At 40.3% G+C, this 15712-nt stretch overlaps 1 protein-coding gene across 2 annotated transcripts in view; it reads left to right on the top strand.

Moving 5' to 3' along the window:
• Nucleotides 1-15712, top strand: part of brinp1 (bone morphogenetic protein/retinoic acid inducible neural-specific 1) — a 324767-nt gene that overhangs the window by 228333 nt on the left and 80722 nt on the right. For both annotated transcript variants that reach the window (XM_059638168.1, XM_048559283.2), the window contains 2 exons: nucleotides 3685-3875; nucleotides 11171-11340. In XM_059638168.1, coding sequence (XP_059494151.1) covers nucleotides 3685-3875; nucleotides 11171-11340 — 361 coding nt within the window. The remainder of the gene's footprint in view (nucleotides 1-3684; nucleotides 3876-11170; nucleotides 11341-15712) is intronic.

Genomic DNA, 15712 nt, shown 5'->3' on the forward strand with positions numbered 1-15712 from the left:
GTTGATGTTGGGGTATTTGACAATGGTACTGCGCTTGACAATCATGGGGAAGATTGAGTCTTGTGCAAAAATATAAGCCAAAGACTCTGCCAGGCTTCCACCGTTAGCAGTTTGGCTACTCATCATCAAGCATAAGCATCAACAGATCACTTACCATAAAAACCGAAAGGACTGCGGATGCTGTAAATCAGGAACAAAAACAAAGTTGCTGCAAAATCTCAGCAGGCCTGGCAGCATCTTTGATGAAAAAAGCAGAAGTTAACGTTTTGGGCCCAGTGACCCAAGGAAGGGTCTGAAGAAAGGACACTGGACCCGAAACGTTAACTCTGTTTTTTCCTTCACAGATGCTTTTCCAGCAACTTTTTATTTGGTCACTTGACATTGGTGGGCATCAGATCTGATTCAGATTCCTATCCTGTCCTAGCTCCACTCAGCACAATGGGCCACTGAATAGTGATGAACGAGTGTTAGCTTCATTTGTGATGATTATGTCAATGATATTTTGGTAGGAACTATTGATCATTGAATCATGCAGGGATTGAATCTTACAGCACAGAATTAGAAGATTCAGCCTGGCCTTTAAAAGAGATGCCCAGTTCAGCCCAGTATTTTTCACAGTAGCAATTCTATTGATCTTCAAGAAACTGCTCGACTGCCTGTTGTTAAATGTTCCTAATAACCTGTTTCAATCCAACTTTCAAGTAGCATGTGAAAGGGCTCAGAACCTCTGTGTGAAGATAACACCCCTCATTTCCTTTTAGTTTTTTTTACAACTATTCCAAATTCAGGACTTCTGGTCACTCACCCACTTGCCTGGTTCAAATGTTAAAAAGCAGCCTGCATAGTTTTGCGTATCTCTATTAGGTCTCCCCTTAGTCTGTCAATTTTAAGAACAAATTCAGCACTCCAATCTGTCGCATAACTGAAGTCTGTCATCCTGGATCATAGCCAAGTGAGTACCTTCAATTCCTGATCCACAGCCTTGACGTTCTTCCCTAAGTGTGATAGCCAGCTGTCACCATTGATAAAGGTTCAGCGTGGTTTCCTGTTGAGTTCCAACGTTTACGAATCCAGTTATTTCGCACCTGCTTCCGAACTACCTTATCATCTTATCACAGAATTTTTAATTCACTACAGTTTGAACGCAGGCCATTTGGCCCATCGAGTCCACACCACCACTCTGAGGAGCATCCTATCCAAACTCACCTTTGACACTCTCCCTGTTGCCCTGCATTTCCCATGTCTAATTCACCTAGCCTGCACATCTTTGGACTGTGGGAGAAAAACGGAGCACCCGAAGAAAACCCACACAGGCACAGGGAGAATATGCAAACTCCACACAGACTGTTTCCTGAGGGTGCAATTGAAGCCTGCTCCTGGTGCTGTGAGGCAGCCACCATGCTGCCTACCTTGTATTGTTACCTTTAAGGATTTAAGAATGTGCATTGCCAGCTCTCACTGCTCTTGTACCTGTATCAGAATAGTGTCATGCACATTACATGAACTCCCTATTTTGTTCTCGAAAAAGCATATCACTTCACACTTAACCAGTTTACATTGCATCTGTCATGTTTCTGTCCTTTACACCAAAATGTTTATATCCTCCTTAAATTAGCTATTAATTTGTTCAGGATATGATTTGTTGACAAGATTTGTATTTTTTGTTAAGTTTCAAATTATGTTTCACAAATACGAAAGCCCACTATTTCGACAGAAATGCAAAAACAGCAATTCAACCACCAGCTCTTATTACATGCATTTTTTTTTCTAGTCAGAAAATCTCATTTTACCGCTGGGTCCTAGTTCATATCTCTCTGTGTCAATTATATCCCTAAGTTATAACCATCCCTTTATTGCATGCTTCCATTTGCCGAATAGGTCAAATCTGTTTTGAAAACTTCCAGTATGAGAATCAGATTTCTGAAGAAGGGTCTAGGCTTGAAACGTCAGCCTTCCTGCTCCTCTGATACTGCTTGGCCTGCTGTGTTTATCCAGCTCTACGCCTTGTTATCTCTTACCCTTGATCCTCTTACTGATTAAAAATCTGCCTACCTCAGTTTTAAATGTACTTAATGACCCAGCTTTGACAGCCCTCTGTGATAAATAATTTCACAGACTCCCTGTGAAAAAAAAAATTCCTATTTATTTGTGTCTTAAATTTGCCACCATGTGTTTCTGCGAAGATGCCTTCAGATCCTGGACCCTCCAACAAGTGGAAACAAACTCTCCACATAAACATTGTCAAGTCCACTGAGAATGTTGTATTTTTCAATAAGGTTGCCTCTCATTCTTCTAAACCCTGATCTGAGTACAGGGCCCATCCTACTCAACATCTCCTCATACCTGGTGAACTTCCTCTGGACTACCTCCAACGCCAGTAAAACCCCCCTTAGAAGGGGTTAGCTGCATGTTACCATGAGTAGTTTCGGAGAAGAGGATGAACTTGAATGTTTAGAGGCACCGGGGTCTTGGCTGCTAACTGGAAAGTTAACAAGGGATTCTCAATGTTTCTTTTCATGTACACCGGTTGCTCATCCTTCCACAAACTCTTGACTGGCAAGTGACAAGCTTCACCCACAATTAAGGACCTCTTTGCCGAGAGGTAGCTGATTAATCAGAGGCTAGCAACACGATTAAAACATAACATCAGTGAGGTAATGGTTTCTGCTGGTATGACACCTGCCTAAGGCCTAGGATCATTGGTGAATCCCAGGTCACAGTGACGATGGGACAGGGGTCACAGAGCATTAGGGATGACTCTCATTGGCCTCTCTCTCCTTTCTGGTGCCTTTGATCAGGAACTTACTACATTTGAGTCGAGGGACTGCTCTGACTCTTTGACCTTCCACAACACCCTCTCCCCTGCCTGCCTCCACACCCTTCCCAGGAAGCTTCAACAAACCCTTCACCCTTTCCTTGTCAAACTCCCAATTTGATGAGACCTCCCATTCATTGGGTTTACAACTAACAGTGTTATAATGAAATGCTAAGAAGTGATTCATTGCAAACCTTAAGGGCCTCACAAATTTAGGATATTCACAGGCTTGATTACCATAAACTTACTCAAGTTGGAGACAGGAAGACAGCCAGCTTTCTCCCAACTCATTAAGTGCCCACCCAACACTAACATTAACTGCAAGATTCTTTCATGGCCTGTAAATTGAAAGATCCAGCAGAGGGAAGTGATGGCCTAATGGTATTATCACTGAATCATTAACACAGAGACCCAGGTAATGTTCTGAGTACCTGAGCTCAAATCCTGCCATGGCAAATGTTGGGAATTGAATTCAATAAAAATCTTGAATTGGGGTCCTAACAATGACTATGAATCTATTGACCATTGTGGAAAACACCTCTGGTTCTATAATGTCCTTTTGGAAAGGAAACTGCCATCTTTACCTGGTCTGGCCTGCATAAGACTGCAGACCCACAGCAACGTGGTTAATGTTGAACTGCTCTCTGGGCAATTAGGGATGGACAATAAGTGTTGGCCTAGTCACTGATGTCAACATTTTTTAAAAATCTTCAATATGAGGAGATGTGGGTAGCTGGAGGAGGATGAAGTAACGTCATTTAGAGTTTACCCAAATACTTTGGCTGAAAATGTTTGCTTCAATCTCCAGCTTTAATGTTCCATCTTTCCACACATTATTAATGTTAACTATTCCCATATTGTCATTGCAGAGAATTTGCACGTTGGAAGGTGAGAAATACAGCAGTTGAAAGGAGGGACTTAATCCGGAACCCCATCCCACTAATGCCAGAATTCCAGAGAAGCATCCGCCTGCTGGGAAGGAGACCTTCAACCCAGCAGGTGATAGACACCATCATCCGAAAATACGGAACTCATGTCCTATCATCAGCAGTCCTCGGAGGTAAGCTTCTGTTGTTATCTACCACACTCATCAACTGCTGGATAATGTTGGAGAATCCTGACAATTTGGAGACGGTGTTAAGTTGATGGTGCTCCATTTGCACATTGCAAGTGGCTAAAAGTGGAACTTAAGAACTTGAATTTGCAAATTGTATTTCTTTAAGGCACACGGACTCATGACTTTGACGTAGCTGCCGTTCCTTCACGATGGCTGAATTAAGCTGTCTGCCCCACCTCACTGAGATTACCTGATTGACTGCTGTAGGTCAAGAAGGTGGTTCACCATCATCTTCCTCAGGGTGGGTAGGGATGGGAAATAAATGCATACCTTGCTAGCAGTGATGGTCATAACCTAAGAATGATAGTAAAAAAACATATTCAGGATAGAGCTGCTTGGTATTCTTCTGGATATTATGCCTTCTTACTGATTCCATTCCTTGAATTTTAAACTGTGAAAATAGGCCATTGCTTCTACCAGGTTAATGGGCCTTTCAGTTGCATTAATTTACTCCTGTCATGGTGTGTTGGTTTCTCTATGCTAGCATGTTGTATTTCCTATAATTGGGATTCACTCTATTTTTTTCCAATGCAAATATAAGCATTTAATTCAAAAGGGAATTATGAGTGGTTGAAAATCATTCAAGATAAAGCATCAAGAGATGGATGGAGAGATAAATTAGGAAGTGTCTTTGAGCAGGAGAAAAGTGTAAAAAGATACTGGTGGAGAGACACATTAGACATAAATGCAATGCCAAACAACTAGAAACACCTCAGGGCATGCAAAAATGTGCTACCTAGAGCAACACTGACTTTATTTGTTTTTATGCAAAAAGAACAGGCAATACGCTGTACAACTGACGTTTTGACAAGTCTACTATTATGCCCATTTAAGTTAGCCCTTTGATCTTTATTAAAAATGGCAATTTCTGTCTATCGCTTGACAGCATCATTTTGTTGAAGAAACAACATTGGTGACAGCAGGTGAATAATGAAAGAGCAGTTAGTCAGATAGAATAGAAAAGCTGATGGCAACATGTTACTCCTTTGATGCGTACAGAACGAGAAAAAATAAAAAGTATGAGAAGTGACAATGATGTAAATTCCTTAAGCTTCAAAAAGTTCAATGTAGCTGGGAGATCTTTGTTGATTGTATGAACTTAACATGATTAAACAGACTGACAGCACAGCAATCCTCAATCTCAACTTTTAAACTATTCAATTCAGAAAGATTGTTCTCTCATTTACTGAGCAATTCTGTCAAATACACCTGCATTGATCAACACTGATTATGTTGTGTTGAAAATTTGAATTGCTGACCCTTGAGTCAGGGTGTTTATTAATCAAATGTATACCTGCTTTTGGATGAGTGGTCCATTGGAAAATATGAAAGCCTGTGCTTCAATCTAGTGGGTATTTCACCAGAACATCTTCACTTTGAATTTGTGCAAATGAGGATTATGAAATTCTGCTTGATTTGACCAAAATCCATTTGAGTGACAATATACATAGGACATTGAATAATTAAGATGCTATTTTGTGGAACCCTAATTAATTGCATTCTCCGCTATCATGAAGCTGGACTCAAATCCCAATGAGACAGTAATACTTTTAAGGAAAGGACATTCTCTTTCCGCAGGTCACATGTTCTGACAGACTGTTTTTTTGGTCAACAAGGATCTGGAGCTAAAACAATTTACATTGCATGGAGTAGGCACCGAGTGAGTGATGTTAGGAGGAAAAAGATATTTTGAATATATCGATTGGGATGCCACAAAGTGCAGTGGACTTTTCAGCTTAGTTCATCCAGGCCAGAATTAAAACTGCTATAGACTCCTTACAGTGGGGAAACAGGCCATTCAGTCCATCAAGTCCACACCTCCCCTCTGAAGTGCAGCACCCCTGGACCCACCCTATCCCTGTAACTGCAATTCCCATGGCTAATCCACCAACCCTGCTCATTTCTGGACAGTATGGGGCAATTTAGCATTGCCAATCCCCCTAACCTGCACATCTTCAGACTGTGGGAAGGAACCAGAGCACTTGGAGGACACCCACACAGCCCCAGGGAAAATGTGCAAGCTCCACATAGACAGCCACTTGAGGCTGGAATCAACCCTGGGTCTCTGGCACCGTGAGGCTGTGTTAACCACTGAGCCACTGTGCTGGTCTATATGATCAGCTGTACTTCGGACAATCCAGCTGACTCGTGAATCATATAGGTACATGATGGAAACTGTCACTATTCAGTATTTGTCATTAATCTGTCTCAAATAGACTAATAGAATGAATGATGTGCAATGCTCTTTTGAGGTTTCACAGTCTAGTTTAATAAACATGACCATTCTTACATTTGTTTGGTTAGATGGCTTGTTTACAACATAGAGTGATGCCAGCATTGTGGGTTCAGTTCCTGCACCAGCTTCATTATCTTCTCAACTTAGTAGCTCGTGAGCTGTGGTGACCCCTCAGGCTTAATTCACACTAATGAGACATCTGTCCTCTAGGACTGTTGTGACTTTATCTGTATTTTTGGTCACAGCATTTGGAAAACTTTGGAATCCTTCCTGCCTTGTCAGGAGAAATTTTTTTTCAACACAGAAAGAGGCCACTCAGCCCATCATAATTACTATGAACTCCATTTGATTTGCTAATATCCTTTCAGGAGCGATATCTGCCATCCTTACCAAGCCTGACCTACATGTGACTCCAGATCCACAGAAGCTTGCCCTATGTTCAGCAACCCACTCAGTTCAAAAACATTTAAGGACAGACATAAATGCTGACCTTGTCTGCTCTGCCAACACACCATCAAAGAATGCAAAAAGAAAAAATCTCTTTCAGTTTTGAAAGAACTACGCAATTAGTCTCACTGTCTGTCTTTTCTACATAGCCTTGAAATGTTCCCAATTCCCTTCTGCAGTTATATTGATTCTGCTTCTACCACTAATTCAGGTGGTGCATTCCAGGTCATCGTAAATCAGGGCATAAATAAGACTATCCTGATCTCACCTCTGGCTCTTTCTCCAATTACCGTAAATCTATATTAAATATTTTATCACAGTCCAAATCCAGCCACTGCTTTGACAATTTCACCCTTCCTTTCACCCTGCAAGATATCCGAACATAAATCTTGAATGGCTTGAGTTTTCCTTACTCCTAAATGACCTCCTACTGCTAATTCATGTGATACCCATAATGCCTTCTTTCTGTAACCTACCGGTAATACAACTTGATGAACTTTTGCTCATTTTTCATTTGCCTGAAAATGTGATGGTTTCCTTTTCCTCATCAAGCTTCATGGGATGCACTCAGATTCTTCTTCTATGTATGCTGTTTGTTACAACTGCTTTAATTCCTCATCCTTCTGTTGTAATTCACCTAGCTTCTCCAAACTAAATATATCCATATTGTCCTCCTTCTGTTCTTGTTTTCTTTACTCCAACCACTTGATCAGATATTGTTTCTGATCATTGAACTTCAACTTCTTTAACTTTACTCCTCGATTTCTCCTCTTGCTTCACCCTGTAGCTTTATGACCTTGTTCCCACACAGTCAGGAAAAATCCATCACACTCCTCACTCAATCATACTCCTATATGTTTCTTATGATAAACGGCGAGTCTAAGGTATTGTGTTATGGACACAATTTGATTGGTCAAACTATCAGGCTTGAAACAAAACACTCATTATTCTTACATGTAGTTAAAATACAACATAATATTAATTTTAAAAATTGCTTAATTGTAACTCTGTCAAAATACTTAACATATAATATATGTTAACTACCACAGATTGACTGTTACAAGACAGAAACACCTTGTAAACACGCCCTTGGCAAAGGCAAATTCAGAAAAATAAATTGTCTCACATGCAGATCTCTAGTTCAGGAGGAAAGGACATCAAGAGAAATTTCTAAGAGAGAGATAAAACGCAAGCGTTTTTGCTGTAGCAGGGAGAGATATGTAGCAGCTTGCAAACCCCAAAAGCTACAAAAAGTTAAACTAAAATCCTGACTCTGTGGGAACTTGATCCCAACCCTTCATGCTGCTTCTATTGTTCCAACTTAAAAAAAATGCCAAGGTCTCATAAGCTATTTATTGGCTTGAAGCAGACTGATTGACATCTCTGTCTCAACCTCTCTTCATAATAAAAAAACGGACATAATGCACCTCTGAAATCCACAGTATCATCATATGCCCTGTATATTCCTGCATTTTCAGGACTATGGAAAGGAGTGCAGGGTCTCAGAAGCGGTTTCAGGCATTGGTCCTGCAGCATCTTAATCACCTCAGACATCACTGAGTATGTCTTCTTGACTCCAATTGAAGTTTGTTTGACTTACTCAGATAACTCAACAAAAATGGGAAATAGAATCTGTTTCCTTCTAATTGTTGTGATTCAATTCTGTACATTTCCCCATCTTTAAACCAGGTGTCAAGTAATCTATAATCTTTGTTAGTTTGCAACTATACATAATCTAATGCAATGATGGCAGTGTTAGAAAGAAGTATAATAACTAGGGGAAATAACCATTATTATATAGAGCAAGCATTCAGGTCAAGAAAGCTGCACTAATTTTATTTAAGACAGTATTTCATTACTGTTGTATCTGTAATTAAAAGCAAAAGAACGTGGAGAGGAGCATGCTGAGAGAATGATTCTTGCCATGATGTTCATTAAACATAAACATTTCATTTCTTTTTGTCATCATCGCTGCAGATAGAAAATTACTTCACACTGAGTGATAGGTGGGAGTGAAGATCGTCTTAGCACAGGATTCGGATAATTCATGGATCATTGCCATTTGAATTCTGTGCTAGAATAATTTTCCCTGTAGTCAGTACCACTCACCCATGATGTTTCGGAACTGTATTTATGCACCATTTTCAGTGATAAAACCAGATGTCAAGATAGTGTGCATGTTCTCTCGTTGATGGAAACAAGTGTATAAAGTCAAGCTGAGCTGATTCATGTTTAGGTTGACACCTTATCTAACATTATCAACGGAAGAAACTATACCCTTCAGTGGCCTTCAGATTACCATTGAATATAACTGCACTCAATAAGACCATTCAACTCATGATGTCTGTGCTGTCTCTTATTTTGTATTTTGCTGCTTTTTCCACAAAATTCAGTAATGTATTCCCTTAAAAGAAATATCTGTTTCAGTTTTCTCCCTCACCACATATGCACATTATATACAAGGCTATGATTGCCAACAATTGCTGTTGAGCAGTTGATGGTAAAGTACCTCCCGAAAACACTGCAGTCCATGTAGGTCAACCATAGTGTTGTTAGGAAGGGAGTTTCAGGATTTTGATTTAATGACAATGATGGAATAGCAATTTAGGTCCAAGCCAGATGGAGTGTGACTTGGAGAGGATTTTGCAGTGGTCATATTCCCATGCACCAATTGCCCTTGTTCTGAAAAATAGTAGTGGGATTAGAACTTGCTGCAATAGGAGACAGCTGGATGAACACAGCAGGCCAGGCAGCATCAGAGGAGCAGAAAGGCTGACGTTTGGGTCGGGGCCCTTCTTCATTTACATGGTATCTGAGACTCCAGCATCGGCTGTTCTCACTATTTCTGAGGGAGTTATAACCCCACTGTGAACTGCATTTCTGAAGAAGGGCCCCAACCCGAAACATCAGCTTTGCTGCTCCTCTGATGCTGCCTGGCTTGTCGTGTTCCTCCAGCTCCACACTGTGTAATCTCAAACTCCAGCATCAGCAGTTTTGAATATCTCTTGTTGTAATAGCAGCTTCGTTGAGCTGCTGCAGTGCATTTTTAGATGCTACACATTGCTATCACTGTGGATTGGTTTTGGATAAAATGCCAATCAAATAGGCTACTTAATCTTGGATGGGCAGCAGGCCTTAGAGTATCTGTGGAGAAGAAAACAGAGTTAATGTTTCGAGTCCCGTAACTTTTTGTCAGAATGGTTTTGATGAACCTGTAACTGAGTTTTCCTCCTGACACCTGTTGATTTCAGTTTTACCGGGGCTGTTTGATGTCATTGCTGGTGAAATGTAGTCAAAGGCAGTCACGTCTCACTGTTCCACTTGAATTTAATTCATTTGTCAATATTTGGACTAAGGCTGTAATAAGATAAGTGGCTATAGTGGAACCCAGACTGAGTGTCAACGAGCAGCTTATCGCTTGAAGAAGTGCTGCTTGACAACTGTCGACAACAGTTTCCATGACTTTGCTGGAGTTTGAGAGTACTCTGATATGGTGGGAATTGGCCAAGTTGGCTTTGTCTTACCTTTCATGGTTTCTGGGTGTTTTCCCACATTGCTAGGAGTTACCAGTCTTGTAGGTGCCCTGGAACAGCTTAGCTAAGGGCACAATTAGTTCTGGAGCATAGGCCTTCAGTGTGTTGCCGAAATGCTGTCAAGTTCTCAAGTGACTGCCATGTCTAGTGTTTGTAGCTATTTCAGGTGGACTCACTCAATTTGATTGACAACTGATACCCGTAAATTATGGGAACCTCATCAAGAGATCAATATAGATTGGCCACTCAGCACTTCTGGATGAAGATGGTTGCTCATGCTTTTGCACTTAATGGCTGGGTATTCCCCATCATGGATGATGAAAATGTTTATGGAGCCTCTACAATGTTGTAGTTTAATTGTCCCTTAACTTTCATGATTAGATATGGCAGGATTGCACAGTTTAGGTAATGGTTGTGTGATCACTGAACTATGTATGTTAAACACTCTTGAGTTTATCTTCCAGGTTATCTTTTATTTGGTTTTGAATAATCTATTATAATTATTACTAGAAAGTTATAATTATTACAATTTAAACTATGCAGTGTGACGTTTTCACTTGACCTTTTAATTCAGAAAAAAATGGCCAAATATTGAGAATGCCTCTAACTTTTTCAAATGTTCAACAATGGGTTATCTTGAGAAGTGGTTTAAACATTATTGCCAAGATTGAAAAAGAAGTAATCACCACAGACAAGGGGAGAGATTGATTCATTCATAGTAACCTCAGCCAGTGCAAGAATTGAACCCACATTATTGGTGTCACTCTGTATTGTAAACCAGCCAACCAGTCCACTGAGCTAGCTGACTGCATCCAGTCCCCCTCCCCCCCACCCACAGTGCATTAACTAAATGATGTCAGGATTATAGCACGTTAAGGAACAGAAACAGGCTATTTGTTGTATAAATTTCCATCATCCATCATGTCTTGTACATCAAGATTTTATTGTGTGGTATCACTGGCTGTCATTTCTCCATTCCTGTGTTTGGTAACTGGAAGTGTCCATTGTTCTTTTCCCTGCAGGTGAAGAAGCACTTACCATGTACATGGACAAAAGTAAGTTAGATGGAAAGTCTACAAATGCCAGTCAAAGTGTGGAGGCCCTCCATCAACTTGCCTCATCCTACTTCATTGACCGCGATGGGACCATGCGACGGCTCCATGAAATACAAATCTCTACTGGAGCAATCAAGGTACTTGGCTTCCATAATTTACAAGAGAAGTAAAAACCTATAGAATGGTATGATAATGATCATTCGTTGGGTCTGAGAGCCAGAAAAATCATCACTGGTGGCAGCACAAATACAATAGTAATGCTATGGTTGCTTTGCTGTGTGACAATCCAATTGGATCGGGAACTTAAAATTAATCATCATGACAATATCCATCAGGCGCTGTCACCCGAAGGGAATTTGTGTGGTGTCTGGATTATCAATCAGATGGCTTGTTGGGTATGCCATCACTTTTTTAAAATTTCATTAACGGGATGAGGGCATCGCTATCCAGGCAGCATTTATTGTGCATCCCTATTTGGCCAGAGGGCAGTTCAGTGCCAACCACATTGATGTGCATGTAGGCCAGACCATGATAGCAGTTTCCTTCGCTAAAAGACATTAGTGAACCAGGTGGATTTTTCCCTGGCATTTATCAATGGTTTCATGGTCATCATTAGATACTTAATTCCAGATATTTTTATTGAATTCAAATTCCACCATCTGCTGTGGCAGGATTCAAATCCAGGTCCCCAGAATGTTATCTGGGTCTCTGTATCAACAGTCCAGTGATAATACCACTAGGCCATTGCCTCTGCTGTGCTTTTAAGCCAGCAATCCCTTTGTGAGTTCAAGCCAAGTGGCTTTACAACAATTCCAAATGCATGATTTTTTAAAAAAATTACTATCTCATGAGATGTAGTTATCGTTGACAAGGTTAGTATTTGTTGCCTGCCTCTTGAATTGAGTGGCATCCTAGGGCATTTCAGAGAGTAGTTAAGAATTATACACATGATGTGGGCCCTGTGTGGGTCAGGTTAGGCAAGACTCCTTGTCCCAAAGAACAAGAATGTATTTTATGGCAATTGCTGGTAGTTTCATGGCACAATTATTGTGATTAGTTTTCAATTCCAGATTTTGTTAATTGGATTTAAATTCTACTAGCTGCTGTGGTGGGCTTTCAAGCTCCTGTCTCTAGGGCATTAAACCCTTGAATTAGTGTAGTAATATTACTATGATGCACTGATGTAGTTGAGAATCCAGATTGCTCTCTAAAACCAGCTAGGCAGCTTTAGGTGACATTAAGATAGCACAAAGTGGACAAACAAGAACAAGACAAAATTGTGGCATATCTGTGGGCCTGTGAAAGGTTATCTGGATGTTGTTTCAATCAAGGATTTACTTAACAGATTCATGATATATAAAGCTTTGTATGTGGTGTGCAGTGTTTCCACTTGATAGGCGACACACCGTATCACACTGTTAATTCATGTGAATTATCCTCAAGACTAGAGTACATCAATAACTTAATCACCAGGTAACACCCCATGCACTTTACAGACAGCTGTCATTTTGTGAGTAGCCTCAAAGGAGTATTTGAATAGTAACCTTAAAAGGTCAGGCCAGGTTAACAGCTGAATTGTACAACTGTGCTGCAGAATCGACACATCACTGAACTCAGCTTGTTGATTATTATAATGAAAGATGAACATTGTTTTCAACCTTTAAAACATTTCTGGATGTGCAGGAAAACATGCATGGCAATTAGTGTTCCCTGACTTTTAACAACCATTGAAGGACAGTTTGCGTTAGCTTTGTTGACGTTTTGAGTGAATAAATCCAAAGACCTTTCAGTAGTGCAAACATAAATGCTTTTCATACTCAATGGCACAGTCCGAACGATGGAAAATTTCAGCCTGCTTTGCCAAATTATGCCCGATGTAAAGAATTATTAATTTTCCATTTTTTTTTAGATGAAATACAATTTGATTCAGTCTCCCAACCATACACATCTATAATTCCCAGGTCTGATGCCAGGCTGGGTCAAGTTGAATAATTTTAGTCTGGACCGACCTTAGTTAAACTGCAGAGTGTGTAGAGAAGATTTACGAGGAAGTTGCCAGGACTAGTAGTGCTGAGTTATAGGGAGAGGTTGGCCAGGATAGAACTTTATCCCTTGGAACGTAGGAGAATGAGGGGTGACCTTATTGAGGTGTATAAAATCATGAGGGGCATAGATAGGATGAATGCATACAATCGTTTTCCCAGGAATGGAGAATTGAAAACTAGAGAGCATAGGTTTAAGTTGAAAGGGGATAGATTTAAGAAGTACCTGAAGGGCAACTTCTTCATGCAGAGAGTGGCGCATATATGGAACGGGCTACTGAAGAAAGTGGTTGAGGCAAGTACAATAACAACATTTAAAAAAAAGATTTGTACATGATAAGTTGAGAAGGGTTTAGAGGGATGTGGACCAAATGCAGGCAATTGGAACGAGCTGAGTGGGCAACTCTACATCACTTGCAAAGAGATTTTAACTTCAGCCGGAGGTTGATTGCTGTTCAGTGAAGAAAGTGTACACAGTGGGATGTGAGTGATAATGTATGGCTGAGATGGGTGAAGTGAAGCAGTGATGGGTTTGCTGCAAGAAGGTAAATGGCATGCAAAACAAAAAGACTTTTTTTTTCCCCTTTTTAACACTTCTAATACTTAAAGCTGTAATGTCAGGAGTGAAAACTAAAAGAAGAAAACCTTGCCACTCATGACCTCAGGGCCCCCAAAGTGCTTGTTTGCCAAGCAGAATGTTTTTTCATAGTGTAGACTCCAAAACACAAAGATCTTGAATTGATAGAGCAGGCAGAACGCAGCAAAGAGACATTTTGCAAAAGGGTAGACAAAACTTGACACTGAGCAAAAGAATGGGAATAGTTGAACAGTAGTTGATCAGAGACGTAGACTTTAAGAGCCGTCAAGGTGCAGGGAGAGAAGTGAAGAGACAGAGGTTTCAAGAAGAAATTTCATAGCTCACTGTCATATTACGGTGACATGTGTGAGATGCTCGCTTCCAATAATTCTGTTGGGACTGTTGTCGGATACAAATCTGCACAATGTCTGACCATCAGCAAGACAAATCTAATTGCCAGAAGTTCAACTTGAAGGAGTTCCTCCATAATTCATGACAAATTACTTGGGCTGAATCACAACCTGTTAAAGAATTACTGCTAGATATGTAAGAACAATGTCACTTCGAGAATGAAAGTGAGAAATGAGAGATCTGTAACTGAGCAGCTCCCCTGTCATGATATATCAATGTCTCTGACACATTAAAAGCTTAAGTGTTGAGTAAATAGTTGACTTAAAAGCTTGACTCTGTGTAGACAATGAACAGTAATTGTGCATCTTATTTTGTTGAAGGTGGAGTGATTTCGCAGACATTTTCAATGCATTTCTATCCCTGATATTTGAGGGGATTTTGGTAATGGTACGAGTCATTGTTATGAATCTAAGATCGCTGGTGACAAAATTGGTGAGAATGTGTCAGTTGTTGTGAGCATGTGAGACTCGGTGTGAATTTATAAGTACACTTGCTGTATAACCTTCTGCTGGATGACTGTATTTTATCCCTTTACAAGAAAGTGCGATTGACATTGTGAGAATCATTAACAATTCGCACATTAATTGAACAGCTGAGCAATAGCCATGACTTTCCATTCCTTCCCTGTTCAGTACATATGCTGAGATTCTATCTCCAACATGGGCACTCAAAATGTAATGATCAGGATAAGACACAAACCTTTCCATTTATTTCATTCCAATCTCCACAGACACCAACAAGTTTTAAAGAGAAATTTGAACTTTCAGTTATTAGTTGGAAGAATGACATGTTGGCATTGCATATTTTAAAATACTTTTACACTAAGAAAGGACTAAAAATGCTATTCAATAAATGTCATGGGCAGTTTGTACATTAAACCATAAAAATAAATTATTCTTAGTGACTAGTCGCACACCCTAGGAATATGTTTCTTATAAAAGCCTAGAACATAGAAAGGTTACAGCACAGAAAGAGACCTTTTAGCCTGTCATGCCTGTGCCAGCTGAATTAACCAGCTGCCCATTTTAACCCAACACAGTGCCTGCTCTGCAGCATTGTAGTTCCAGTGTTTCAGGTACAGATTCAGGTTCCATTATAAAGCATTGAAGATTTCCTTCAAAATAGAAAGTGAATTCCAGTCTTCAATGACTCCCTGGGCGAAACAATTTCCCTCCTATCAATTCTGATCCTTCTACCAATCACCTTAGATCTGTCGGTCTCCAGTAATTGACACCTCCGCTCAGGCAAACAGTTCTTCCCTGTTCACTCTCTCCAAGTCCCCCAATTACTTTGTGTACTTCAATTAATTCACTCCCTTAATCTCCCCGTACGCAGGAAAGTAACCCTAGTCTATCCAATCTTCCCTCAAGCTCTGGGGACGTTCGTGTAAATCCCCTCCATACTCTCTCAATAGGAATTATGCCCAACCCGTGATGCTGTGACCAGAACTATACATAAAACTCTAAGGTAACAAAGTGT

The sequence above is a fragment of the Stegostoma tigrinum genome, chromosome 29, assembly GCF_030684315.1.
Source record: "Stegostoma tigrinum isolate sSteTig4 chromosome 29, sSteTig4.hap1, whole genome shotgun sequence".
NCBI lineage: Eukaryota > Metazoa > Chordata > Chondrichthyes > Orectolobiformes > Stegostomatidae > Stegostoma > Stegostoma tigrinum.